The sequence below is a fragment of the Bufo bufo genome, chromosome 1 (genome assembly GCF_905171765.1).
Source record: "Bufo bufo chromosome 1, aBufBuf1.1, whole genome shotgun sequence".
Classification (NCBI taxonomy): domain Eukaryota; kingdom Metazoa; phylum Chordata; class Amphibia; order Anura; family Bufonidae; genus Bufo; species Bufo bufo.
This window is the reverse complement of record NC_053389.1, coordinates 258,715,445-258,742,151: the sequence shown is the minus strand read 5'-3', so window position 1 is coordinate 258,742,151 and position 26,707 is coordinate 258,715,445. Positions and strand designations below refer to the sequence as shown.

At 49.5% G+C, this 26,707-nt stretch overlaps 1 protein-coding gene across 1 annotated transcript in view; it reads right to left on the bottom strand.

The window, feature by feature from the left end:
* Positions 1-26,707, bottom strand: part of SMC1B (structural maintenance of chromosomes 1B) — a 171,911-nt gene that overhangs the window by 34,945 nt on the left and 110,259 nt on the right. The window contains exons 15-18 of the mRNA XM_040439136.1: positions 20,046-20,152; positions 7,275-7,416; positions 6,353-6,498; positions 6,071-6,224 (exon numbers count right to left, since the gene is read on the bottom strand). Of these exons, the coding sequence (XP_040295070.1) occupies positions 6,071-6,224; positions 6,353-6,498; positions 7,275-7,416; positions 20,046-20,152 (549 nt within the window). The remainder of the gene's footprint in view (positions 1-6,070; positions 6,225-6,352; positions 6,499-7,274; positions 7,417-20,045; positions 20,153-26,707) is intronic.

The following is a 26,707-nucleotide window of genomic DNA, read 5'->3' as shown; positions in this document are numbered from 1 at the left end:
AAGACGAGAAAAAGATTTTACAGGTGAGTCTCACAAAAAATCTCCTTTTCTCGTACATTCCATTGGGGGACACAGACCATGGGACGTCCCAGAGCAGTCCATGGGGTGGGAAAAACCAGCACCAGGGGAAAACGCCCAGCGGTCAAACAGGAACCACCGCCTGCAATACCTTGCGCCCAAGGACAGCATCAGCCAATGCCAAAGAGTTCAATTGGTAAAACTTTGTAAAGGTATGCAAGGAGGAACAGGTGGCCGCCTTACAAAGTTGAGATGCCGAGGCGCGATTACGCCTAGCCCAGGAGGCCCCCAGCAGCATCCACGATAGGCCGTGGCAATAGACGACCGAATCCACCGGGCTACCGAGACCTTGGAAGCCGCCAGACCTTTACGAGGCCCTTCAGGAATCCTGAAAAGGGAATCCGTACGGCGGAAAGAGGCAGTAACCGACAGGTACACTCGCAGAGCACGGACAACGTCCAGGGAATGGAGAGCGCGCTCCTTGCGGTTTGCCGGGGATGGACAAAAAGAGGGCAGGACTATATCCTCATTAAGGTGGAAGGCGGAGACCACCTTGGGCAAAAATGAAGGGACCGGGCGTAGCACCACCTTATCCTGGTGGAAGACCAAAAGGGGCTCCCTAAAGGAAAGCGCGGCCAGCTCCGATACCCTCCTGATCGAGGTGATCGCCACCAAAAAGACCACCTTCCAGGTGAGAAGATTCAAAGAAACCTCCCTCAGAGGCTCAAAGGGAGCCGCCTGGAAAGAAGACAGAACCAAATTTAGGTCCCAGGGGGGCAGGGGAGGAACATACGGAGGGACCGAATGCGCCACCCCTTGAAGGAAGGTCTTCACTGGACCGAGCAGAGCCAGGGATCGCTGAAAGAAAATGTGGCCTTGATCATGGTCTTACAGAGTCCGAGAAGCCCCTCTTCTTCAGGATGGCGGTCTTCAACAGCCACGCCGTTAAACGAAGTGACCGTAAATTCTGGTGGAAGAGCGGTCCTTGAGACAGTAGGTCCTCCCTGAGAGGAAGAGGCCACGGAACGTCTGCCAGCATCTGAGTGACGTCCGAGAACCAGGCGCGGCGAGGCCAAATTGGGGGCGATGAGAATGGTTGGAATCCCTTCCGATGTGATTTTGCGAAGGACCTTCGGTAGTAGAGGCAGAGGTGGAAAGACATAAAGGAGGGGAAAGCCTCGCCACGGAGACACCAGCGCGTCCACCCCGTATGCCTCTGGGTCCCGAGCACGGGTCTGAAACGTGGGAACCTTGTTGTTGAGCCTGGTCGCCATCAGGTCGACGTCCGGGTGGCCCCACCGTCGACAGATGTCCTCGAAAACTTCTGGATTTAAGGACCACTCTCCTGGATCCACCGTGTTGCGGCTGAGAAAGTCCGCCGCCTTCCAATTGTCGATCCCTGGGATGTACACTGCCGACAGTACTGGAACATGAGTCTCCGCCCACTGGAGGATCCTTTCCGCCTCCTGCATCACCGTCCGGCTGCGGGTCCCACCCTGGTGGTTGACGTAAGCCACGGCTGTGGCATTGTCCAACTGGACCCATACCGGGTGACCTGCCAGGAGAGGAGTCCAATGAGAAAGGGAGAGGAAAATTGCTCTGAGCTCCAGCACGTTGATCGGAAGGCGGGCCGCCGACCAAACCCCCTGCACCGTCCGGGCCTGGAGAACACCACCCCAACCCAGGAGGCTGGCGTCGGTGGTGACGACTGTCCAGGAGATCGGAAGAAAGGACCTCCCTGAAATCAGGTTTTGGGGAGACAGCCACCACTGGAGTTCCACCCGAACCCGAGGAGGCAGACAGACTCGAGAGTCCAGACCGCGCGACGTCCTGTCCCAAAAGGACAGAATCGCCCGCTGTAGAGGCCGAGTGTGAAACTGGGCAAAGGGGACGGCCTCGAAGAAGGCCATCATCAGCCCCAGAACCCTCATGCACTCCCGGATGGAGAGTCGTCGGGAGCGCAGTAGGAGAGATACCGACTCATGAATTCGAGAGGACTTGGAACCCGGAAGGAATTTCCGAGCTGCCGTGGTGTCCAGAACCATTCCTAGGAAGGTCACCCTCTGTGAGGGGTGAAGAGATGACTTCTGGGCATTGATCAGCCAGCCGAACTGCTCCAGAGTCTGAACAGTGATCCGGACGTTCTCCCTGGCCTGGGGAAGGGAGAAAGCCTTTATCAGTATGTTGTCCAGGTATGGCAACAGAGATATGCCCCTGGAACCGAGGAGCGCCAAGATCTTTGTGAATACCCGAGGGGCCGTAGCCAGCCTAAAGGGCAGGGCGACAAACTGGTAATGCTGCCCGCCGACAGCGAAGCGCAGAAACCTGTGGTGAGATTCTGCTATAGGGACATGCAAATAGGCGTCTTGTATGTCCACCGACGCGAGGAATTACCCTGGAAGAAGAGAAGCAATAACGGATCGGAGGGATTCCACCCGGAACCTCCGGAACCGCAGAGACCTGTTTAACAGCTTCAGGTCTAGAACAGGATGCACCGATCCCTCCTTCTTTGGCACCACGAATAGGTTGGAGTAGAAACCTGCGCCTTGCTCCTCCAAGGGGACTGGAACAATCACTCCCCTGTCCAAAAGCGAAGAGACCGCCTACAAAAGAGCCGAGGCACGGACCGGATCCCCCGGAACCCGAGAAGAGAAGAAACGCTCCGGAGGCCTGGAAGCAAATTCTATTTTGTAACCAGATGTTACAATTTCCAGGGCCCAGGCGTCCTGGATATGAGCTCTCCAAACCTGTTGAAAGGAGAGCAATCGGCCCCCCACCGTAAGAGGTGGGGGCGCCCCTTCAGGCGGAGGACTGCTTGGGAGCCGCAGGGCGGGCAGATTGTGGCCGTGGGCGCCAGGAAGGCTGGGGCTTAAAGGCAAGCTTCTTACGGGAGTCCTGAGAGCCACCCGGGAAGGGGGCCGCCGCAGAACTGGAGGAGGAGAAGCGACGAAAGGACTGGTTCCTAGAACCGGAGGACCGACCTCCAAAGGTGCGCTTGGATCTAGATTGGGGCAGGTTGGTACTCTTGCCCCCGTCGCGTCCGAGATAATCTCGTCCAGCTTAGCACTGAAAAGCCTGGAACCCGAAAAGGGGAGGTTAGTGAGGGAACGCTTAGAGGAAGCGTCAGCGTCCCAAACCTTCAACCAGACTTCTCTGCGCTGTGTGACCGAAAGGGCCGAAATCCGCGCAAAGAGAATGCTAACATCAAAGGAAGCTTCGCAGAGAAACTTCGTCGCCTGAGACATCTGGAGGACAAAGTTTAAAGTGTCCGCAGAGGCATCCTGCTCCGCTAGGTCCTGATGGTGGCGCTGCAACCATACGGAAAGCACTCTGGATACCCAGGCCGAGGCGAAAGCGGGCCGCAGGCCAGTGCCTGCCAGAGTGAAGATGGCTTTGGACAGAGAATCCAAACGCCTGTCAACTGCATCCCGTAGAGACGAACTGTCCAAGACAGGAATGGCCGTATTCTTAGCCAATCTGGCCACCGGCGGGTCGACCTTAGGAGGAGAAGACCACTGTTGCACATTTTCTGCAGGAAAAGGATAAAGAGTATCCATACGTTTCGTGGCAGAAAACCGGTGATTAGGGCGGTCCCAGGCCTTAGAGAGGACCTTGTCGAACTCGCCATGTATGGGGAATACAACCGTTTGAGGTTTCCTAGAGTGGAAAAGAGGGAATTCCTGGCTACCAGTGGAAGGAGATTCCCCCTGGAATCCTTGAAAGTATCCCGGACCGCCGCCACCAAGTCTGCCACCATAGTGGACAGTTTGGGCGAGGGCTCCAGCTCTGTGTCCTCGTCAGAACTGGACCTTTCCCCTTCCGATCTATGGTCCCTGCGAGGAGGGGAAGTGTCTGAACGGGCCTCTAGGCGAGGAGGGGAAGCAGAATCATCCGAGGAAGGATGCTGCTGTGTACGCTGCCTCTAAGTGGCCGAGCGTCCTCTGTGGGAACCACTGGGAAGCGGATTGGTGTTAGCCGCAGGATCCGTGGAAGCCATGCGTTCCATGAAGGCCATGGCGGCCCGAGAGACTTGGGCTAAGTCAGTGGCCGCACTAGAAATGGCAGAGGCCCAAGCGGGTTCCGACGGGGTGGAGGGAGGACTGGGCTGAGTGAGAGGGGGGAGAGGATGATCCTGTCCAGAGGCAAGGCAAGAGTCACAGGATCCCGTGACCGAAAGTGGCAAGCCGCAAACCTTACATAGCCCCAGAGGGGCCGACTTGGATTTCTGGGAGGCCCCAGGTTTCGGCATGATGGCGGCAATCCCTGCAAAGGAAGGGGTCAGGGTCTCCTACTGTTCCTGCAGCACGCAAGACAATAACTATCCTACCGCGATAGAGTAGCCGCGTATGGAGAGCGCTGAGCCGGTAGTGCGGAGCAGAAGAATAGGGCACCGCCCACAAATCGCGTCAGGAAGCGCGAAACCCCCGCGCGTGCGGGAAATATGAAAAATAACGCGGCCGCCGGAAGGGTAGGAGGGCCCGCCCCCTAGACACCGCTGAGGGAGAGCCGAGGAAGTTGCCGCTTCTGATAGCGATGCCCCAAACAGGGATCCTTCCCCCGTTCAAACCACCCGCCAAGCGGCCCTAAGTGTCACACCGGGAGACAGGGGGAGGCAGTGTACTTATCTGCGTCCTGCAGTCTTCGCCCTCAGATCCACACCAGCGGAGGTCACCTCTCAGTCAGCTGGCACAAAGAGTGGCAGTGATCTGGAGGAGGGCAGGAAGGTGACTCCGAATCCGGTAGGCCGCCGGAGCTGCAGGTCGAGCTCGGTTGCACTTAACTTCTGGGGGAGGGTGGGAGGCAGCCGGGGACGTCAGTTCGACCCCGGCGCTTGCTCCACCGAGAGACCAGGGAAGCAGAATTGTGACGCTGTGTCCCTGCTGAAAAAAATAAACGGGAGTAGAGTCGATAATGTCACCTCCTTATGCGACACTAAGCAAGACTGGGGTCCTCCCGGTGGAGCATGGGGGTATAGCCCAGGGAGGAGGAGCTTTCTTTTTTTATTTGCATAGTGTCTCCTCCTAGTAATGACCTAGGCTATACCCATGGTCTGTGTCCCCCAATGGAATGTACGAGAAACACTGATTTAAAACATATGCAAATTAACCTGAGATGAGTCCTATCCCAGACTCATCTTACGTACAGGACACATCTCAGGTTAATTTGAATATGTATCAAATCGTTTTGTTTTTTTTACACAATAAAAGCACACAGAGCTATGGGGACTGGGTATTGCGGATGTGCTAGCGGTCCTCAGCTCTATACACAAAATTCCGGTGACAGGTTCCCTTCAAGGAACAGTTTTATCAATTTCATTATATAACGTTTTTTTTTTTTCATTTACCAGCTATCTAGACGAACAGGAGAAAACTGATATCAAAGGAGTATTCAAGTACTTACTGTTTTGGGTACTGGTGCTGGAAGCTATACAATGGACAGAGCCAGAAGCAGAAGCTTCTGTTCACTGTTGTGGCCACACTGGGGTACTGTAGGTCACTTCGCATTCAAGCGAATGGGAGCTGATCTGCAACATGCGGGTGGCAGAAACTACATAGTGGACGGGCCTTCCTTCCAGTGTATAGTTTCTGGCACTGGCCAAAATCAGCTGATCAGTGGGGTTGCAGGGTGTCGGACCCCCTCCAATTTGACGTTTCCCAGGATAAAGTCATCAAAACCGGTGGGTTCTGCCCACAATAGGCTAAGTTGTATGGTGGCCTAAAAGCAGACTCAGTGAACAGAGAGCCCATCATGTCTCCGGGAAACCTGCTTTAATCATGTTGTGGTAATTCTTGACTACAATGATCAATGGGTTAATCTGCCAGGAGCAGAGGTTCCTCCGTTCCTGGCCATTAAAGCAGCGGCTGGGCTGTCATCACACAGCCAAGCATTTGCTTTAAGGCAGCACAGCGCACCCGAGCATCACTTATTCTTCAACGCCATAAAAAGGAGTATGGATGATGATTAGAAAAAGCTCCACACTATGGTAGTCACTGGATGCATAAGGAATAGACAGGAGAAATGTCCACTTTCAGATTTAATAGCTGCACTTTACCTCAAGTTCCATTATATCATCCAGGGAGCCGACAAGAAGATGAATCTGCAAATCCTGCACCTTGCAATCCAGAAGTAAATTGTGTCGTTCTAATTTTTTCTGTTCTATTCTACTTTCAACTATCATTGCTTCCTTCTGTTTCTTGCCCACTTCCCTGCAGGATACATACACAGATACAGCATTGAAATAAAGTGTTATGCAGAGGTCTCCAAGATTAAAGTCAAACAGGAGCCATGTTCAGCCGAGCCCCTTCGGTTCTGGAAAACAGTGGGGATTCATTACCTGTTAACACTCAGGAGCTTCTTTCGTACTTCTTCAACATATTTCTGAGCATCCCCCACTTGTGACTTTTTTAGTGTCAGCTGATTTTTGAGCTGCTGTTGCTCAGATAAAGCTTCATCCACTACCACTCGAATTCTTTGTTCCTCCTAAATGAGACGTGGAAATCCATTACAGAAAGAAAATGTGGCATGTTTCAGTCTAATTGTATCATCACAAGACATGCTGCTATAGGATGTAACATGTGGGTTATCTTCCAGTATGGAAGTGGACATAATCATTATTTGAGGGAAATTCAAAGCGTGTGCTCTACTTCATTAACAAGTGGGTGCTAGCTGCAGTTCTGAAAGATACCCCAAGCTAAAACCCAAAGGACCACAACACAGCGCACATCATATTTTTGACATCCACAAATGCCTAAATTCACTCACTAGCCTGCCAGTGGAGGGTGCTGGTTACTACAGCACTGCTCCCATTGCAGTGAATGGGAGCAGCATGCATTGACCAGCTCCATATGCTATACAGTTCCTGCTCTGGAGCTACTTGGGAATGGTGAAGGGTGGCGATGCGGGATTAGGGCACTGATCTATAATATATTAAAAGTGGATCCTGAGTATAGCCCATCAATTATGAAATCCTGGAATATCCCTTCAATGCTTTATGAAAAGCACATCACTTAATAAACCCTTCGTATTATTTCTGTTAAGCAGCCGTTTCAGCAGTCTGTGGACAGAGGATTCTCTCAAATGGTCTTTTTGTATTGCCCAGCTGCTGTGAAGGAAACTAGAATTCATATTTCCATTCCATGTTTTAGTGCTGTGGACTCAATTTCCAGTTCAGGGATAGTAAATCAGCTAAAGCTAATATTAAACTAATGCAACCAACATGAATCTTAACTGTAATGCCACACAGAAACGTATTGTACCTTTTTCAGTTTTCTTATTTCCTCTTCTTCTTTATGCAAAGTCTCCTTTAACTTTGTCATCTTTTCTGTTACTTTCTTCACTTGCCCCCGGCTGTATTCCAGTTGAATTTCTAATCGTGTTTTTTGATTATCAAACTCCAACCTATAAAGTGGGAACAAGGAGATTTTTTGTGAAACTCACCTGTAAAATCTTTTTCTCGTCTTTTCCATTGGGGGACACAGACCATGGGTATAGCCTAGGTCATTACTAGGAGGAGACACTATGCAAATAAAAAAAGAAAGCTCCTCTTCCCTGGGCTATACCCCCATGTTCCACCGGGAGGACCCCAGTGCGTGCAAAGGCAGTAGGAGAAGGAGACCAAAGCCATAGAGACCAGAACAACGGAATACCGCCATCGAACCGAAAACCTTCAGGACCCGAAGAACTAAACCAACCCTTCCTACAACAGGTAAGAATGGGAGGGAGCTGTGTCCCCCAATGGAAAAGACGAGAAAAAGATTTTACAGGTGAGTTTCACAAAAAATCTCCTTTTCTCGCACATTCCATTGGGGGACACAGACCATGGGACGTCCTAGAGCAGTCCATGGGGTGGGAAAAACCAGCACCTCCAGGAGAAAACGCCCAGTGGACAAACAGGAACCACCGCCTGCAATACCTTGCGCCCAAGGACAGCATCAGCCGATGCCAAAGAGTGCAACTGGTAAAACTTTGTAAAGGTATGCAAGGAAGACCAGATGGCTGCCTTACAAAGTTGAGATGCCGAGGCGCGATTACGCCTAGCCCAGGAGGCCCTCGTGGAGAGCGCGGTAACCCCAGCTGGGGGAACCCTGCCACGGGCACGATAAGCCGTGGCAATAGCCGACCGAATCCATCGGGCTACCGAGACCTTGGAAGCCGCAAGACGAGGCCCTTCCGGAATCACGAAAAAGGAATCCGTACGGCGGAAAGAGGCAGTAACCGACAGGTACACGCGCAGAGCCCGGACAACGTCCAGGGAATGGAGAGCGCGCTCCTTGCGGTTCGCCGGAGATGGACAAAAAGAGGGCAGGACTATATCTTCATTAAGGTGGAAGGCGGAGACCACCTTGGGCAAAAATGAAGGGACCGGACGCAGCACCGCCTTATCCTGATGGAAGACCAAAAAGGGCTCCCTACAGGAAAGCGCGGCCAGCTCCGATACCCTCCTGATCGAGGTGATCGCCACCAAAAAGACCACCTTCCAGGTGAGAAAATTCTAAGAAACCTCCCTCAAAGGTTCAAAGGGAGCCGCCTGGAGGGAAGACAGAACCAAGTTCAAGTCCGAGGGGGGCAGGGGAGGAACATACGGAGGGACCGAATGCGCCACCCCTTGTAGGAAGGTCCTCACTGGACCGAGCAGAGCCAGGGATCGCTGAAAGAAAATGGCCAGAGCAGTGACCTGACCCTTCAGAGAGCTCAACGACATCCCCATCTCAAGACCCGACTGGAGAAAGTGCAGTACGCAGCCCTGCAGGGTGAGCAAATGTGAGGTCACAGGGGTAGTTAACAAACCGAGGGTTGCTCTTGGTACTCACAGTTTTTATATACCCTGGGCAGGCGTACAGCAGTGATGAAGAAGCTGGCACATGGATCCTCTGGGGCACTCTCTGGGTATAGGGACCAGGCCAGATGGTAGGTGAGGTGCCCTGGGTGTTGTAGGTTTAGTGTGCCTGTGGCAAGATCCCTTTAAGTTTGTGACGCCAGTGCCGGTAACGGTGGCACACCGATTTCTTGTAGTAATAATTGAGGAACACAAGTTGCAGTGAACCAAAACTTCCTTTTACTGAACAGTTCAACTATTTACAGTCTTTAGTCAGTTTCACGTGTAAAAGGTTGTGACAGGCAGGCTTTATATAACACGGCAGGCAATGTTCTTGCAAGATACTCAGAGGGTTAAACACTTACAGATCAGGCTGCACTTTCTCAGAATCCTGTCTGACTTTCTCCAAGGCCCGTATGCCCTATTGCTGGCTTTATCCTTGGGTAGGGAAAACTTCCTCTGGTATATGTCTCCTTGCTGTAAATATATCCTTCTGCCCTTTAGCTCTCTCTGTTTGGCTGGAATCAACTTGGCTCTGCACTGTACTTTTATAGGAACTTAGTTTCTCAGGAGGCAGACTCTTCTCCTGGTGCAGGAAAAGAATCCCAGCAGTCGTGTCTTGATGCAAATAAGGTATTGTTTTATTCCATAAACGGAAATAGTCCTATAACCAGGACGCGTTTCGGCGATGTGCCTTCATCAACAGGTATATCCAAAAATGATCTAAACAAGCTATATATACTAAAGGTACCACCCACAGGGGCAGGAGGTCCATCCCATAAGGGGAGTGGCCACAAAAGGATATAATTGACATAAATGTAATACAATATAATATAATGGTGAACAAACAAAAGACACTTGGATAGATATTCTAGCTTACATATTGTTGACAATTTTCTTGTGCATTATTCAGATAGTTGACGTCTGAAAGATAAACGATAAATGAATTATAAGTTATAAAAACGCAACGGAATTTTATAGATGCATAACCTCATATTCCCTATTAAGGCCTCTAGGGTGCAATGTATCCAGCGTGTGGATCCAAAAAGCTTCCCTCCGTAGCAGAATTTTCTTGATGTCGCCCCCCCTCCGTGGTCTAATCACCTGTTCCAGAACCTGAAATTTCAGCTGGGCTATGGAGTGTCTACATTTTTAAAAGTGGCTTGGTATGGGTAATAACAGATTTTTGGTTCTAATAGTCGATTTATGTTTATTAATTCTGTCCCTCACTGCCTGCATTGTCTCTCCAATGTATAGCAGACCACAAGGGCATTTAATAAGATAGATGACATTTGAAGACTCACATGTAAAGAAACCCTTTACTTCAAATGGACGTCCAGTATGTGGATGGTAAAATATAGGGCCCTTTATGATATGTGAACATTGGAGACAATGCAGGCAGGGGAACGTACCTTTACGTGGTGTCGATAGTACACTTTGACGCAACCGGCATTTGGTGCCCCCTATGTCTGCTTTAACTAACATGTCCCTATAACTAGGGTTCTTTCTGTTGCAGATTAGGGGTGGACTTTTAAATTCCAAAACCTCAGGATAGGCCTTACCCAACAAATGCCAGTGTTTCCTGACAATGTTGTCAATCTGTATATTGAATGGATGGAATTTATGTATGAATGCTATCCTAGCATCGTCCGTTTTATTGGAGTTCACTCTCACAATCGATTGGTCAGCACCACTATCAGATAATATATTTAAAGGATATCCTCGTTCTTTAAATCTAGTAGTCATTTCCCCCAGCCTCTGATTCTGTATAAATGGATCTGAAACAATCCGTTTCACCCGCTGATATTGAGATTTGGGTATTGATCTCTAAAGACGGGGGGTGTGCACTTGTATAATGTAGGATGCTATTTCTGTCTGTCTCTTTCCTGTAAAGGTCAGTGGATAATTGACCATCCTGATTTTTTATGACCAATGTATCCAAAAAGCTAACCTTGTCTCTATCACATGACATAGTAAACCGCAGACCCTCACATGCCATGTTCAGATCATCAATGAACACCAACAGGGTCTCACGCGGCCCCGCCCATATGCAAAAAATATCATCGATAAACCTTTTCCAAATTAAGATGTTTCCACTATATAACTCATTAGTATAGACATATGCTTCTTCAAATGCAGCCATGAATATATTTGCATAGGGGGGGGCCACGTTCGACCCCATCGCGGTCCCACGCTTCTGAAGATAATAATTATCCCCAAATAGAGAATAATTCTCCATTAGAACAATCTCCAACAGATGTAACAAGAAGTCACGTGTAGATGGTGTATATTCACTGGTTTCCAGGATCTTAGAGACTGCCTGAATCCCCTCCCTGTGGCCAATCGACGTGTAAAGACTAACAACGTCTATGGTCACAAGGAGGCTATCCTCAGGAACATGACCCAAATCATAAATCATTCTCAAAAAATGAGGTGTATCTAATAAAAAGGACTTTGTATTCTTGACAAGTGGCGTCAGGGCTTTTTCTAAGACCATAGCCAATGGGCTAAAAATAGAGTCAACTGAGGACACAATTGGGCGTCCAGGGGGGTCTATAAGGGTCTTATGCACCTTTGGCAAGATATATAACACCGGGGTGATTGGAGATTGTTTAATCAGGAATCTACTCATATCTGGATCAATAATCCCAGCTGTTTCAAAACGCTTGACCAAAGTGATGATTTTCTCTTTAATTCTCCAAACCAGATCTCTATCAAGCAATTGGTATGTTTGAAAGTCAGACAGCTGTCTCATGACCTCATTTATGTATTTCTCCCTACCCATCACCACAATTGAACCCCCCTTATCAGCAGGTTTTATCATTAGAGTATTGTCCTCCATAAGGTGAGTAGATTCCTGATTAAACAATCTCCAATCACCCCGGTGTTAAATATCTTGCCAGGTGCATAAGACCCTTATAGACCCTCCGGGATGCCCAATTGTGTCCTCAGTTGATTCTATTTTTAGCCCATTGGCTATGGTCTTAGAAAAAGCCCTGATGCCACTTGTCAAGAATACAAAGTTTATTTTTTTAGATACACCTCATTTTTTGAGAATGATTTATGATTTGGGTCATGTTCCTGAGGATAGCCTCCTTGTGGCCATAGACGTTGTTAGTCTTTACACGTCGATTGGCCACAGGGAGGGGATTCAGGCGGTCTCTAAAATCTTGGAAATTAGTGAATATTCACCACCACACGTGACTTTCTTGTACATCTGTTGGAGATTGTTCTAATGGAGAATTATTTTCTATTTGGGGATAATTATTATCTTCAGAAGCGTGGGACCGCGATGGGGTCGAACATGGCCCTGCCCTATGCAAATATATTCATGGCTGCATTTGAAGAAGCATATGTCTATACTAATGAGTTATATAGTGGAAACATCTTAATTTGTAAAAGGTTTATCGATGATATTTTTTGCATATGGGCGGGGCCGCGTGTGACCCTGTTGGCATTCATTGATGATCTGAACATGGCATGTGAGGGTCTGCGGTTTACTATGTCATGTGATAGAGACAAGGTTAGCTTTTTGGATACATTGGTCATAAAAAATCAGGAGGGTCAATTATACACTGACCTTTACAGGAAGGAGACAGACAGAAATAGCATCCTACATTATAGAAGTGCACACCCTCGTCTTTAAAGAGATCAATACCCAAATCTCAATATCAGCGGGTGAAACGGATTGTTTCAGATCCATTTATACAGAATCAGAGGCTGGGGGAAATGACTACTAGATTTTAAGAACGAGGATATCCTTTAAATATATTATCTGATAGTGGTGCTGACCAATCGATTGTGAGAGTGAACTCCAATAAAACGGACGATGCTAGGATAGCATTCATACATAAATTCCATCCATTCAATATACAGATTGACAACATTGTCAGGAAACACTGGCATTTGTTGGGTAAGGCCTATCCTGAGGTTTTGGAATTTAAAAGTCCACCCCTAATCTGCAACAGAAAGAACCCTAGTTATAGGGACATGTTAGTTAAAGCAGACATAGGGGGCACCAAATGCCGGTTGCGTCAAAGTGTACTATCGACACCACGTAAAGGTACGTTCCCCTGCCTGCATTGTCTCCAATGTTCACATATCATAAAGGGCCCTATATTTTACCATCCACATACTGGACGTCCATTTGAAGTAAAGGGTTTCTTTACATGTGAGTCTTCAAATGTCATCTATCTTATTAAATGCCCTTGTGGTCTGCTATACATTGGAGAGACAATGCAGGCAGTGAGGGACAGAATTAATAAACATAAATCGACTATTAGAACCAAAAATCTGTTATTACCCATACCAAGCCACTTTTAAAAATGTAGACACTCCATAGCCCAGCTGAAATTTCAGGTTCTGGAACAGGTGATTAGACCACGGAGGGGGGGCGACATCAAGAAAATTCTGCTACGGAGGGAAGCTTTTTGGATCCACACGCTGGATACATTGCACCCTAGAGGCCTTAATAGGGAATATGAGGTTATGCATCTATAAAATTCTGTTGCGTTTTTATAACTTATAATTCATTTATCGTTTATCTTTCAGACGTCAACTATCTGAATAATGCACAAGAAAATTGTCAACAATATGTAAGCTAGAATATCTATCCAAGTGTCTTTTGTTTGTTCACCATTATATTATATTGTATTACATTAATGTCAATTATATCCTTTTGTGGCCACTCCCCTTATGGGATGGACCTCCTGCCCCTGTGGGTGGTACCTTTAGTATATATAGCTTGTTTAGATCATTTTTGGATATACCTGTTGATGAAGGCACATCGCCGAAACGCGTCCTGGTTATAGGACTATTTCCGTTTATGGAATAAAACAATACCTTATTTGCATCAAGACACGACTGCTGGGATTCTTTTCCTGTACCATTGCTGTGGAGTGGCCTCTTCTCCCGGGCAGCGTGCACCTGAGCGAGTGCTGGTTTTTCCACATTCATTACTCTTCTCCTGGTGCAACTTCTGAGCTTCTTTTGCTCAGGAACCTCAGGCAGGCTAGACTGTACTAACTAACCTCCTGGAATATACTGCCCTCCCCCTTTCCTGTCTGGGCCTAACTATATATACTAGGGCAGGGATGGCCAACCTGAGGCTCTCCAGATGTTGCAAAACTACAACTCCCAGTATTCCCAGACCGCCTACAGCAGGGCATGATGGGAATTGTAGTTTTACAACAGCTGGAGAGCCACAGGTTGGCCAGCCCTGTACTAGGGGGTGCCCTAGCTCCCTCTACAGCTTGGTAGGAGAAACTACACCCCTAACAGGCCTGGTACACAGGAATAAACATGGCATTACAATGCAATACAAAACACCATTCTCCCACAGAAGGTGGGAGCAACATAACCCTTAGTAGTGCCCACCTTTACGTAGTGGGACACTACAAAAGGAGAGGACCACCGGAACCGAGAAACGAATGGGAAAAACGCCCAGTTTCTCACAAAAGACAAGAAAGGCCTTCCAGGTACGATAGTATATACGGGATAAAACTGGGTTTCTGGCCTTGATCATGGTCTTCACCACAGAGTCCGAGAAGCCCCTCTTCTTCAGGATGGCGGTCTCAACAGCCGCGCCGTCAAACGCAGCGACCGTAAATTCTGGTGGAAGAGCGGTCCTTGAGACAGTAGATCCTCCCTGAGAGGAAGAGGCCACGGCACGTCTGCCAGCATCCGAGTGACGTCCGAGAACCAGGCGCGGTGCGGCCAATCGGGGGCGATGAGAATGGTCGGAATCCCTTCCAACGTGATCTTGCGAAGGACCTTCGGTAGCAGAGGCGGAAAGACATAAAGGAGAGGGAAGCCTCGCCACGGAGACACCAGCGCGTCCACTCCGTATGCCTTCGGGTCGCGAGCACGGGCCAGAAACATGGGAACCTTGTTGTTGAGCCTGGACGCCATCAGGTCGACACCCGGGCGCCCCCACCTGCGACAGATGTCCTTGAAAAACTTCCGGATTTAAGGACCACTCTCCTGGATCCACCGTGTTGTGGCTGAGAAGGTCCGCCTTCCAATTGTCGATCCCCGGGATGTACACTGCCGACAGTACTGGAACATGGGTCTCCGCCCACTGGAGGATCCTCTCCGCCTCCTGCATCACCGTCCGGCTGCGGGTCCCGCCCTGGTGGTTGACGTAAGCCACAGCGGTGGCATTGTCCGATTGGACCCATACCGGGAGACCTGCCAGGAGATGAGTCCAGTGAGAAAGGGAGAGGAAAATTGCTCTGAGATCCAGCACGTTGATCGGAAGGCGGGCCTCCTCCGCCGACCAAAGCCCCTGCACCGTCCGGGTCTGTAGAACACCACCCCAACCTAGGAGGCTGGCGTCGGTGGCGACGACTGTCCAGGAGATCGGAAGAAAGGACCTCCCTGTGATCAAGTTTTGGGGGGACAGCCACCACAAGAGGTCCGCCCGAACCCGAGGAGGCAGACGGACTCGAGATGCCAGACCGCGCGACGTCCTGTCCCAAAAGGACAGAATCACCCGCTGTAGAGGCCGAGTGTGAAACTGGGCAAAGGGGACGGCCTCGAAGGAGGCCACCATCAGCCCCAGAACTAGGGGTGCACCGAAATGAGAATTCTGGTCCGAAACCGAAAATTCAGGATGCCCTTGACCGAAAACCGAAACCGCCTTTTTGCCCAAATACTTTTAAAATACTTTTTTTTAAATGATTTTATTAATAATTCTTTTTCATGAATGAAATTCATCTGTGGGTGGCGCTGTTATGGAGAGGGGGATCTGTGGGTGGCGCTGTTATGGAGAGGGGGATCTGTGGGTGGCGCTGTTATGGAGAGGGGGATCTGTGGGTGGCGCTGTTATGGAGAGGGGGATCTGTGGGTGGCGCTGTTATGGAGAGGGGGATCTGTGGGTGGTGCTGTTATGGAGAGGGGGATCTGTGGGTGGCGCTGTTATGGAGAGGGGGATCTGTGGGTGGCGCTGTTATGGAGAGAGGATCTGTGGGTGGCGCTGTTATGGAGAGGGGGATCTGTGGGTGGCACTGTTATGGAGAGGGGGATCTGTGGGTGGCGCTGTTATGGAGAGGGGGATCTGTGGGTGGCGCTGTTATGGAGAGGGGGATCTGTGCACTGTTATGGAAAGGGGATATGTGCACTGTTATGGGCATAACAGTGCACAGATCCCTTTCCCCATAACAGTGCACAGATCCCTTTCCCCATAACAGTGCACAGATCCCCCCTCCCCATAGCAGTGCCATAGACCGATCCCCCTACCCATAACAGCCCCGGCCCTGCTGCTCACAGCATCACTCACTGCATCTTTATTTTACCTTACAATCGTGACGCTCCAGTAACAACTCTGCAGGCAGAGCGGAGGGCGGCGTAACGTCATTTACTCACGTGACGCACCTGCTCCGCCCACTTTATGAATGAAGGTGGCGGAGCAGGCGCGTCACGTGAGTAAGTGATGTTACGCCGGCCTCCGCTCTGCCTGCAGAGTTGTTAGTTACTGGAGCCTCACGATTGTAAGGTAAAATAAAGATGCAGTGACAAAGTAAACCGCCCGCCCGCAGATGGTAGGTGACAAATCCCACACCCCATATTTTCGGCCGATATGTAACAATATCGGCCGAAGTGGATTAGGTGCATTTTCGGCCGATATTTTCGGCTGCCGGAATTTCGGTGCACCCCCACCCAGAACCCTCATGCACTCCCGGATGGAGAGTCGTCGGGAGCGCAGTAGGAGAGATACAGATTCCTGAATTCGAGAGGACTTGGAACTCGGAAGGAATACCCGAGCTGCCGTGGTGTCCAGAACCATCCCTAGGAAGGTCAACTTCTGTGAGGGGAGAAGAGATGACTTCTGGGCATTGATCAGCCAGCCGAACTGCTCCAGAGTCTGAACCGTGATCCGGACGCTGTCCCTGGCCTGGGGAAGGGAGGAAGCATTTATCAGCATGTCGTCCAGATATGGCAACAGAGATATGCCCCTGGTACGGAGAAGCGCCAAGAGCGGCGCCAAGATCTTCGTAAATACCCGAGGGGCCGTAGCCAGTCCAAAGGGCAGGGCGACAAACTGGTAATGCTGCCCGCCGACAGCGAAGCGCAGAAACCTGTGGTAAGATTCTGCTATAGGGACATGCAAATAGGCGTCTTGTATGTCTACCGACGCGAGGTATTCTCCTGGAAGAAGAGAAGCAATAACGGATCGGAGGGACACTATCCGGAACCTCTGGACCCGCAGAGACCTGTTAAACAGCTTCAGATCTAGAACAGGACGCACCGATCCCTCCTTCTTTGGCACCACGAACAGGTTGGAATAGAAACCTGCGCCCTGCTCCTCCAAGGGGACTGGAACAATCACTCCCCTGTCCAAAAGGGAAGAGACCGCCTGCAAAAGAGCCGAGGCCCGGACCGGATCCCCCGGAAGCCGAGAAGAGAAGAAACGCTCCGGAGGCCTGGAAGCGAATTCTATTTTGTAACCAGATGTTACAATTTCCAGGGCCCAGGCATCCTGGATATGATCTCTCCAGACCTGTTGAAAGGAGAGCAATCGGCCCCCCACCGTAAGAGGTGGGGGCGCCCCTTCAGGCGGAAGACTGCTTGGGAGCAGCAGGGTGGGCTGATTGTGGCCGCGGGCGCCAGGAAGGCTGGGGTTTAAAGGCAGGTTTCTTACGGGAGTCTTGAGAGCCACCCTGGAAGGAAGCCGCCGCAGATCTGGAAGAGGAGAAGCGACGAAAGGACTGGTTCCTAGAACCGGAGGACCGACCTCCAAAGGTGCGCTTGGATCTAGATTGGGGCAGGTTGGTACTCTTGCCCCCCGTCACGTCCGAGATGATCTCGTCCAGCTTAGCACCAAAAAGCCTGGAACCCAAAAAGGGGAGGTTAGTGAGGGAACGCTTAGAGGAAGCTTCAGCGTCCCAAACCTTCAACTAGACTTCTCTACGCTGTGTGACCGAAAGGGCCAAGATACGCACAAAAAGAATGCTAACATCAAAGGAAGCTTCGCAGAGAAACTTCGTCGCCTGAGACATCTGAGGCAAAAGCGGGCCGCAGGCCAGTGCCTGCCAGAGTGAAGATGGCTTTTGACAGAATCCAAACGCCTGTCAACTGCATCCCGTAGGGACGAACCGTCCAAGACAGGAATGGCCGTATTCTTAGCCAATCTGGCCACCGGCGGGTCAACCTTAGGAGGAGAAGACCACTGCTGCACATTTTCTGCAGGAAAAGGATAAAAAGTATCCATACGTTTCGTGGCAGAAAACCGGTGATTCGGGCGGTCCCAGGCCTTAGAGAGGACCTTGTCGAACTCGCCATGTATGGGGAATACAACCGTTTGAGGTTTCCTCGAGTAGAAAAGAGGGAATTCCTGGCTACCAGCGGAAGGAGATTCCCCCTGGATATCAAACTTATCCCGGACCGCTGCCACCAAGTCTGCCACCATAGTAGACAGTTTGGGCGAGGGCTCCAGCTCTGTGTCCTCGTCAGAACTGGATCTTTCCCCTTCCGATCTATGTTCCCTGCGAGGAGGGGAAGTGTCTGAACGGGCCTCTAGGCGAGGAGGGGAAGCAGAATCATCCGAGGAAGGATGCTGCTGTGTACGCTGCCTCTTAGTAGTTGAGCGTCCTCTGTGGGAACCACTGGGAAGCGGTATGGTGTTAGCCGCAGGATTCGTAGACGCCATGCGCTCCATGAAAGCCATGGTGGCCCGAGAGACTTGGGCTAAGTCAGCGGCCGCCCTAGAAATGGCAGAGGCCCAGGCGGGTTCCGCGGGCTCCGACAGGGCGGAGGGAGGACTGGGCTGAGTGAAAGGGGGAGGAGGGACGAGAGGATGATCCTGTCCAGAGGCAAAGCAAGAGTCACAGGATCCAGAGACCGAAAGTGGTAAGCAGCAAACCTTCCATAGCCCCAGAGGGGCCGACTTGGATTTTTGTGAGGCCCCAGGTTTTGGCATGATGGCGGTAATCCAGCAATGGAAGGGGCCAGGGTCTCCTACCGTTCCTGCAGCACGCAACCGGGAAGAGTGGAGCCGGAGCAGCCGAGAGCGCTGAGCCGGAAGTAGCAGAAAACAGAGCGCCGCCCACAAATCGCGCCAGGAGGCGCAGGAAATATGAAAATAACAAGACGCGGCTGCCGGAAGGGTAGGAGAGACCGCCCCCTAGACACCGCCGAGGGAAGCCGGGAAGTAGCCGCTCATGTAGCGATGCCCCAGACATGTATCCTTTCCCCCCTCAAACCCCCCCACCAAGCGGTCCTAGCGTCACACCGGGAGACAGGGGAGGCAGTGTACTTATCTGCGTCCTGTAGTCTTCGCCCCTCAAATCCACACCAGCGGAGGTCACCTCTCAGTCAGCTGGCACAAGGAGTGGCAGTGATCTGGAGGAGGGCAGGAAGGTGACCCCGAATCTGGTAGGCCGCCGGAGCTGCAAATCGAGCCCTGTTCCACATAACTTCTGGGGGAAAGTGGGAGGTAGCCGGGGATGTCAATTCGACCCCGGCGCTTGCTCCACCAAGAGACCAGGGAAGCAGAATTGCGACCCTGCGTCCACAGCAAAAAAATAAACGGGAGTAGAAAGAATGTCATCCTCCTTATCCGACACTAAGCAAGAACTGGGGTTTTCCCGGTGGAACATGGAGGTATAGCCCAGGGAGGAGGAGCTTTCTTTTTTTATTTGCATAGTGTTTCCTCCTAGTAATGACCTAGGCTATACCCATGGTCTGTGTCCCCCAATGGAATGTGCGAGAAAGAAAATTTACAAAAATGCTCTGCATTTCGTTAAAATGCACAGATTACTTTTTCTTTTTTACTCGTAGATAATTGGCCAGTCCTCTGAAATAAGCAGGTTCAGCAGGCGTTCATCTAATTTGTATGGGCCATTACCCTAGATCAGGGATGGCCAACCTGCGGCCCTCCAGTTGTTGTAAAACTAAAATTCCCACAATGCCCTGCTGTAGGCTGATAGCTGTAGGGAGTCTGGGCATGCTGGGAGTTGTAGTTTTGCAACAGCTGGAGAGCCGCAGGTTGGCCATCCCTGCCCTAGATAGTACTTTGTACATCAGTGGTCAACAACCTCTGGTACTTGAGCTGTGGTGAAACTATAACTCCCAGCATGCTGCATTCACTTCTGGCAAAGGTCTCTGAACAGTCAAGCTAGTGTGCACGCTGGGAGTCATAGTTTCACACCAGCTGGGGTGCCAAAACATTGGTGATCCCTGCTGTACAATAATACAATTTCAGCTAAAATACCTCTTCTTATCAGTTTCTTGGTGTTGCTTCAAATATTCCTCCTCATAATCCCGAATGTTAAGCACACCAATCTCTTCACAGAAATTTCTGAATACTTCATCCTCCACCTTAACAAAAATAAATAAAACATTTGGCATATGAATCTACAGCATACATGTCGATCATTAAATTACTACTTTTTTGCATAAAATATTGCTGTAATATATCAGAAAGTATCATTAAATGCATAATAAGTACTACATGTAAATTTGGTGGAAGTACTTGGGTGCTCAAAGTCTTTGGTCCAAAGTGTTCCCTCCGATGTTCCCCCTTCACAGAGCTAGTCTTCTCCTGCCTTTCTGCAGGTCCTCTGAGTCATTTTAAGGTTTTAACTGCAACTTCTTGATGGATCATCAGCAACCCATACTGCAATACTTAAAATCCACAACAACCTCTCCTTTCCTTTTAGGTCATTCAGTTGTCATTGTGTCAAAGTACTCTTTCAGCTACAATCCTTTCCCTCTCTCACCCATTTAGATTTTTTTAGTACAGGTTATTAACACTGGATTATGAAATATTAACTTCTGGGAGTATTAAAGTGGTCGGTTTTCTGAGCTAATAAAAATATACAGTGCCTATACAGTCAGGTCCATAAATATTGGGACATCGACACAATTCTAACATTTTTGGCTCTATACACCATTAGGCTTGGCCAAAACAACTGTTTGGAACATTCTTAAAAAGAAGGAACGCACCGGTGAGCTCAGCAACACCAAAAACCTGGAAGACAATGGAAAACAACTGTGGTGAATGACCGAAGAATTCTTTCCCTGGTGAAGAAAACACCCTTCACAACAGTTGGCCAGATCGAAGAACACTCTCCAGGGGGTAGGTGTATTTGTGTCAAAGTCAACAATCAAGAGAAGACTTCAACAGAGTGAATAGAGAGGGTTCACCACAAGATGTAAACTATTGGTGAGCCTCAAAAACAGGAAGGCCAAATTAGAGTTTGCCAAACGACATCTAAAAAAGCCTTCACAGTTCTGGAACAACATCCTATGGACAGATGAGACCAAGATCAACTTGTACCAGAGTGATGGGAAGAGAAGAGTATGGAGAAGGAAAGGAACTGTTTATGATCCTAAGCATACCACCTCATCAGTGAAGCATGGTGGTGGTAGTGTCATGGCGTGGGCATGTATGGCTGCCAATGGAACTGGTTCTCTTGTATTTATTGATGATGTGACTGCTGATAAAAGCAGCAGGATGAATTCTGAAGTGCTTCGGGCAATATTATCTGCTCATATTCAGCCAAATGCTTCAGAACTCATTGGACGGCGCTTCGCAGTTTTTAAGGGAAAGAAGTGGAATGTTATGCAATGGCCAAGTCAATCACCTGACCTGAATCCGATTGAGCATGCAATTCACTTGCTGAAGACAAAACAGAAGGGAAAATGCCCCAAGAACAAGCAGGAACTGAAGACAGTTGCAGTAGAGGCCTAGCAGAGCATCACCAGGGATGAAACCCAGTGTCTGGTGATGTCTATGCGTTCCAGACTTCAGGCTGTAATTGACTGCAATGGATTTGCAACTAAGTATTAAAAAGTGAAAGTTTGAGTTATGATTATTATTATGTCCCATTACTTTTGGTCCCTTAACAAGTGGGAGGCACAGAAGCAAACTGTTGTAATTCCTACACCGTTCACCTGATTTGGATGTAAATACCCTCAAATTAAAGCTGACAGTCTCTAGTTAAAGCACATCTTCTTTGTTTCATTTCAAATCCATTGTAGTGCTGTATAGAGCCAAAAATTTTAGAATTGTGTCGATGTCCCAATATTTATGGACCCGACTGTACACTGCGTGCAGAATTATTAGGCAAATTAGTATTTTGACCACATCATCCTCTTTATGCATGTTGTCTTACTCCAAGCTGTATAGGCTCGAAAGCCTACTACCAATTAAGCATATTAGGTGATGTGCATCTCTGTAATGAGAAGGGGTGTGGTCTAATGACATCAACACCCTATATTAGGTGTGCATAATTATTAGGCAACTTCCTTTCCTTTGGCAAAATGGGTCAAAAGAAGGACTTGACAGGCTCAGAAAAGTCAAAAATAGTGAGATATCTTGCAGAGGGATGCAGCACTCTTAAAATTGCAAAGCTTTTGAAGCGTGATCATCGAACAATCAAGCGTTTCATTCAAAATAGTCAACAGGGTCGCAAGAAGCGTGTGGAAAAACCAAGGCGCAAAATAACTGCCCATGAACTGAGAAAAGTCAAGCGTGCAGCTGCCAAGATGCCACTTGCCACCAGTTTGGCCATATTTCAGAGCTGCAACATCACTGGAGTGCCCAAAAGCACAAGGTGTGCAATACTCAGAGACATGGCCAAGGTAAGAAAGGCTGAAAGACGACCACCACTGAACAAGACACACAAGCTGAAACGTCAAGACAGGGCCAAGAAATATCTCAAGACTGATTTTTCTAAGGTTTTATGGACTGATGAAATGAGAGTGAGTCTTGATGGGCCAGATGGATGGGCCCGTGGCTGGATTGGTAAAGGGCAGAGAGCTCCAGTCCGACTCAGACGCCAGCAAGGTGGAGGTGGAGTACTGGTTTGGGCTGGTATCATCAAAGATGAGCTTGTGGGGCCTTTTCGGGTTGAGGATGGAGTCAAGCTCAACTCCCAGTCCTACTGCCAGTTTCTGGAAGACACCTTCTTCAAGCAGTGGTACAGGAAGAAGTCTGCATCCTTCAAGAAAAACATGATTTTCATGCAGGACAATGCTCCATCACACGCGTCCAAGTACTCCACAGCGTGGCTGGCAAGAAAGGGTATAAAAGAAGAAAATCTAATGACATGGCCTCCTTGTTCACCTGATCTGAACCCCATTGAGAACCTGTGGTCCATCATCAAAAGTGAGATTTACAAGGAGGGAAAACAGTACACCTCTCTGAACGGTGTCTGGGAGGCTGTGGTTGCTGCTGCATGCAATGTTGATGGTGAACAGATCAAAACACTGACAGAATCCATGGATGGCAGGCTTTTGAGTGTCCTTGCAAAGAAAGGTGGCTATATTGGTCACTGATTTGTTTTTGTTTTGTTTTTGAATGTCAGAAATGTATATTTGTGAATGTTGAGATGTTATATTGGTTTCACTGGTAAAAATAAATAATTGAAATGGGTATATATTTGTTTTTTGTTAAGTTACCTAATAATTATGCACAGTAATAGTCACCTGCACACACAGATATCCCCCTAAAATAGCTAAAACTAAAAACAAACTAAAAACTACTTCCAAAAATATTCAGCTTTGATATTAATGAGTTTTTTGGGTTCATTGAGAACATGGTTGTTGTTCAATAATAAAATTAATCCTCAAAAATACAACTTGCCTAATAATTCTGCACTCCCTGTATGTGTCTGAATGCTCACCAGGTAATGCCATGCTAGCTCAGATGCAATCATAGGTAATACAATGGGTGAAAGAGTGTTAACAGGCATGTGATCTGTGAGGTCCCGCACATCAAGATTATCTTGTGTGACGTCCTGTACATTGAACATGTGGTTAATACCAGGAGCATGGTTATGTGACTGCTTGTGAGACTGGCTAACATGGGCATCTCAGCTACAAGCAATAGTGATTAATCCTCCTACATGTAGGTCACTTGCACGCAATTTGTAAAGACGGGAAAAATAAATTTTTGTACTTACCGTAAAATATTTTTCTCGTTGGATGCATTGGGGGACGCAGCACTATGGGTATATGCCCAGCTGCCACTAGGAGGCTGACACTAGAAAGGAAAAGTGTTGTCTCCACCCAGATGGGCTATACCCTCTGCACACTAAACTAACCAGTTGGTCCAAAAGCAGTAGGAGCATAAAAAAAACTGACGAACTGTGAAGCCATGTCCTAAACCAGAAAGAGGACCATTATCAAAGGGTCCCGGGAAACCCGGAAAACTTGAACGAAGAAAAAAACAACAAGGGTGGGATCTGTGTCCCCCAATACATCCAACGAGAAAAAGATTTTACGGTAAGTATAAAAATCTATTTTTCTCGTGAATGGCATTGGGAGACACAGCACCATGGGACGTCCCAAAGCAGTACCCGAGGGTGGGAAGAAACAGCCATGTGAAGAACCGAGCGCACAGCTGCTTGCAGAACCTTGCGACCCAAACTGGCAACAGCAGAGGCCAAGGAATGGATATGGTAAAACCTTGAGAAGGTGTGAACTGAGGCCCAGGTGGCTGTCTTGCAGACCTGGAAAGCAGAGCCTATATGCCGGACAGCCCATGATGCCCCAACCGCGCTAGTGGAGTGAGCGGTCAAAAGGAAGGGGGGCTCACCACCCTTTTGCCACATAGGCTTCCTTGACAGTTGACCCAATCCAATGGGAGATGGTAGCTTTGGAGGCTTGTAAACCCTTACATGAGCCCTCAGGGACGACAAAGAGAGTCAGATCGACGGAAGGACTCCATTAACTGGAGATACAGTCGGAGCGCCCGAACCACATCCAGAAGGTGGAGAGACCGATGAGAGGGTTTGGGACAGAATGAGGGCAGGACAATCTCCGTATTAATGTGGAAGGAAGAAACCACCTTGGGAAGAAAGGAGGGAACTGGGTGCCGGACAACCTTGTCCTGGTGAAAAACCAAAAAGGGGGACCGACAAGAGAGCGCCGCCAGCTTGGAAACTCTGCGAATGGAAGTAATTGCGACTAAAAACGCAACTTTAAAAGAGACATAAGAAAAGGAGACCTCCTTCGAGGGCTCGAAGGTAGAGGACTGAAGGGCATCTAGGACCAAGTTCAAATCCCAGGGTTCGATCGGAGAACGGAAGGGGGGGACGTGATGAGCCACCCCCTGAAGGAAAGTCTAAGGGTCCATTCACACATCCGCAATTCCATTCCGCATTTTGCGGAACGGAATTGCGGACCGATACATTTCTATGGAGCTGCACGACGTGCAGCCCCGATCGGAATTGCGGACCCGCACTTCCGGGTCTGCAATTCCGATCCTAAAAAAAATAGAACATGTCCTATTCTTGTCCGCAATAGCGGACAAGAATAGGCATTTTCTCTTAGTGCCGGCAATGTGCGGTCCGCAAAATGCGGAACGCACATTGCCACTGTCCGTGTTTTGCGGATCCGTGGATCCGCAAAACACACACGGATGTGTGAATGGACCCTTAACCTGGGAATGAGAAGCCAAGGACCTTTGGAAAAGGACAGACAAGGCCGAGACCTGACCTTTGAGGGAGGCCAGGTGGAGACCCTTCTCAAGGCCGGCCTGAAGAAAGGCAAGAATACTAGGGATGGAAAAAAGGAGAGGGTGAACCTCGCCAGATTCACACCAAGCAAAATAAGCCTTCCAGGTACGATGGCAAATCCTGGCCGACTGGGGTTTACGTGCATGAAGCATAGTCTGGATGACTGACTCAGAGAGACTGCAGAACCTCAGGACCGCAGTCTCAACAGCCACGCCGTTAAATGAAGCCGAGGTAAACTCAAGTGCAATAGTGGACCTTGGGAAAGGAGGTCGGGACACAGAGGTATCCGCCACGGGGATTCAGCGAGCAGGAAGACGAGGTCTGCGTACGACGCCCTGCGGGACCAGTCTGGAGCTACCAACATCGCCGGAACCCGATTCATTTTGAGGCGTTTGAGTACCAGAGGAAAAAGCGGAAGGGGAGTGAAGAGATATAGTAGACTGAATTGGGACCACGGGAGCAGCAAGGCGTCTACCGCAAGAGCCTGAGGATACCGAGACCTGGCGATGTAAAGCGGAAGCGACGGGAGGTGAAGAGATCCACGTCTTAGATTCCCCAACACTGACAGAGCTGTTGAAACACCCTTTGGATGGAGAGACCACTCGCCCGGGTCGAGACGCTGGCGACTGAGGAAGTCGGCGGCCAAATTATCGACTCCGGGGATGTAGACAGCTGAGAAAGTGGGAACGCGTCCCACTGCCCAGCGCAGGATGCGAGAGGCTTCCTTCAGGACTGCCGCGCTTCTGGTGCCCCCCCTGGTAGTTTAAATAAGCCACCGCAGTGGAGTTGTCCGTCTGAATCCAGACAGGATGACCGCGGAGGAGGTGAGTCCAACAGGACAGGGCTAGGTAAATGGCCCTGAGCTCCAGAATATTGATCTGTAGGGAGCTCTCCCGTATCGACCACTGACCCTGGGCAGTGAGAGACCCGAAGACTGCCCCCCAACCTGCCAGGCTGGCATCTGTGGAGATCACCTGCCAACAGAGGGGGAAGGGAGGATCTGCTGAGAGAGATGGTTAGCGAGTTCAGCCACCAGCGCAAATCCCGGTGGACCTGAGGGGACAGGCGGATCGGGCGATCGAGGCCTGACAGAGACTTGTTCCACTGGGCAAGAATTAAGAGCTAATGGGACAGGGTGTGGAATTGGGCGTAAGGAATTCCTCAAAAGTGGCAAATATCCAGCCTAAGGCGAGCCACCTCTGACTGGAGAGCCACTACCTTGTCCTCAGGAAGGAACACTCGGCCAAGGCGAGTGTCGAGGACCATGTCTAGGAATTCCATCCTCTGGCTGGGAACAAGGGAGGACTTGGAGTGGTTCACCACGGACAGGGTGATGTGGAGGCTGGGCAGGTTGTCCTCCCGGGATGGGGCCTTCATTAGAAGATCGTCCAGGTAGGTTATTACGGCA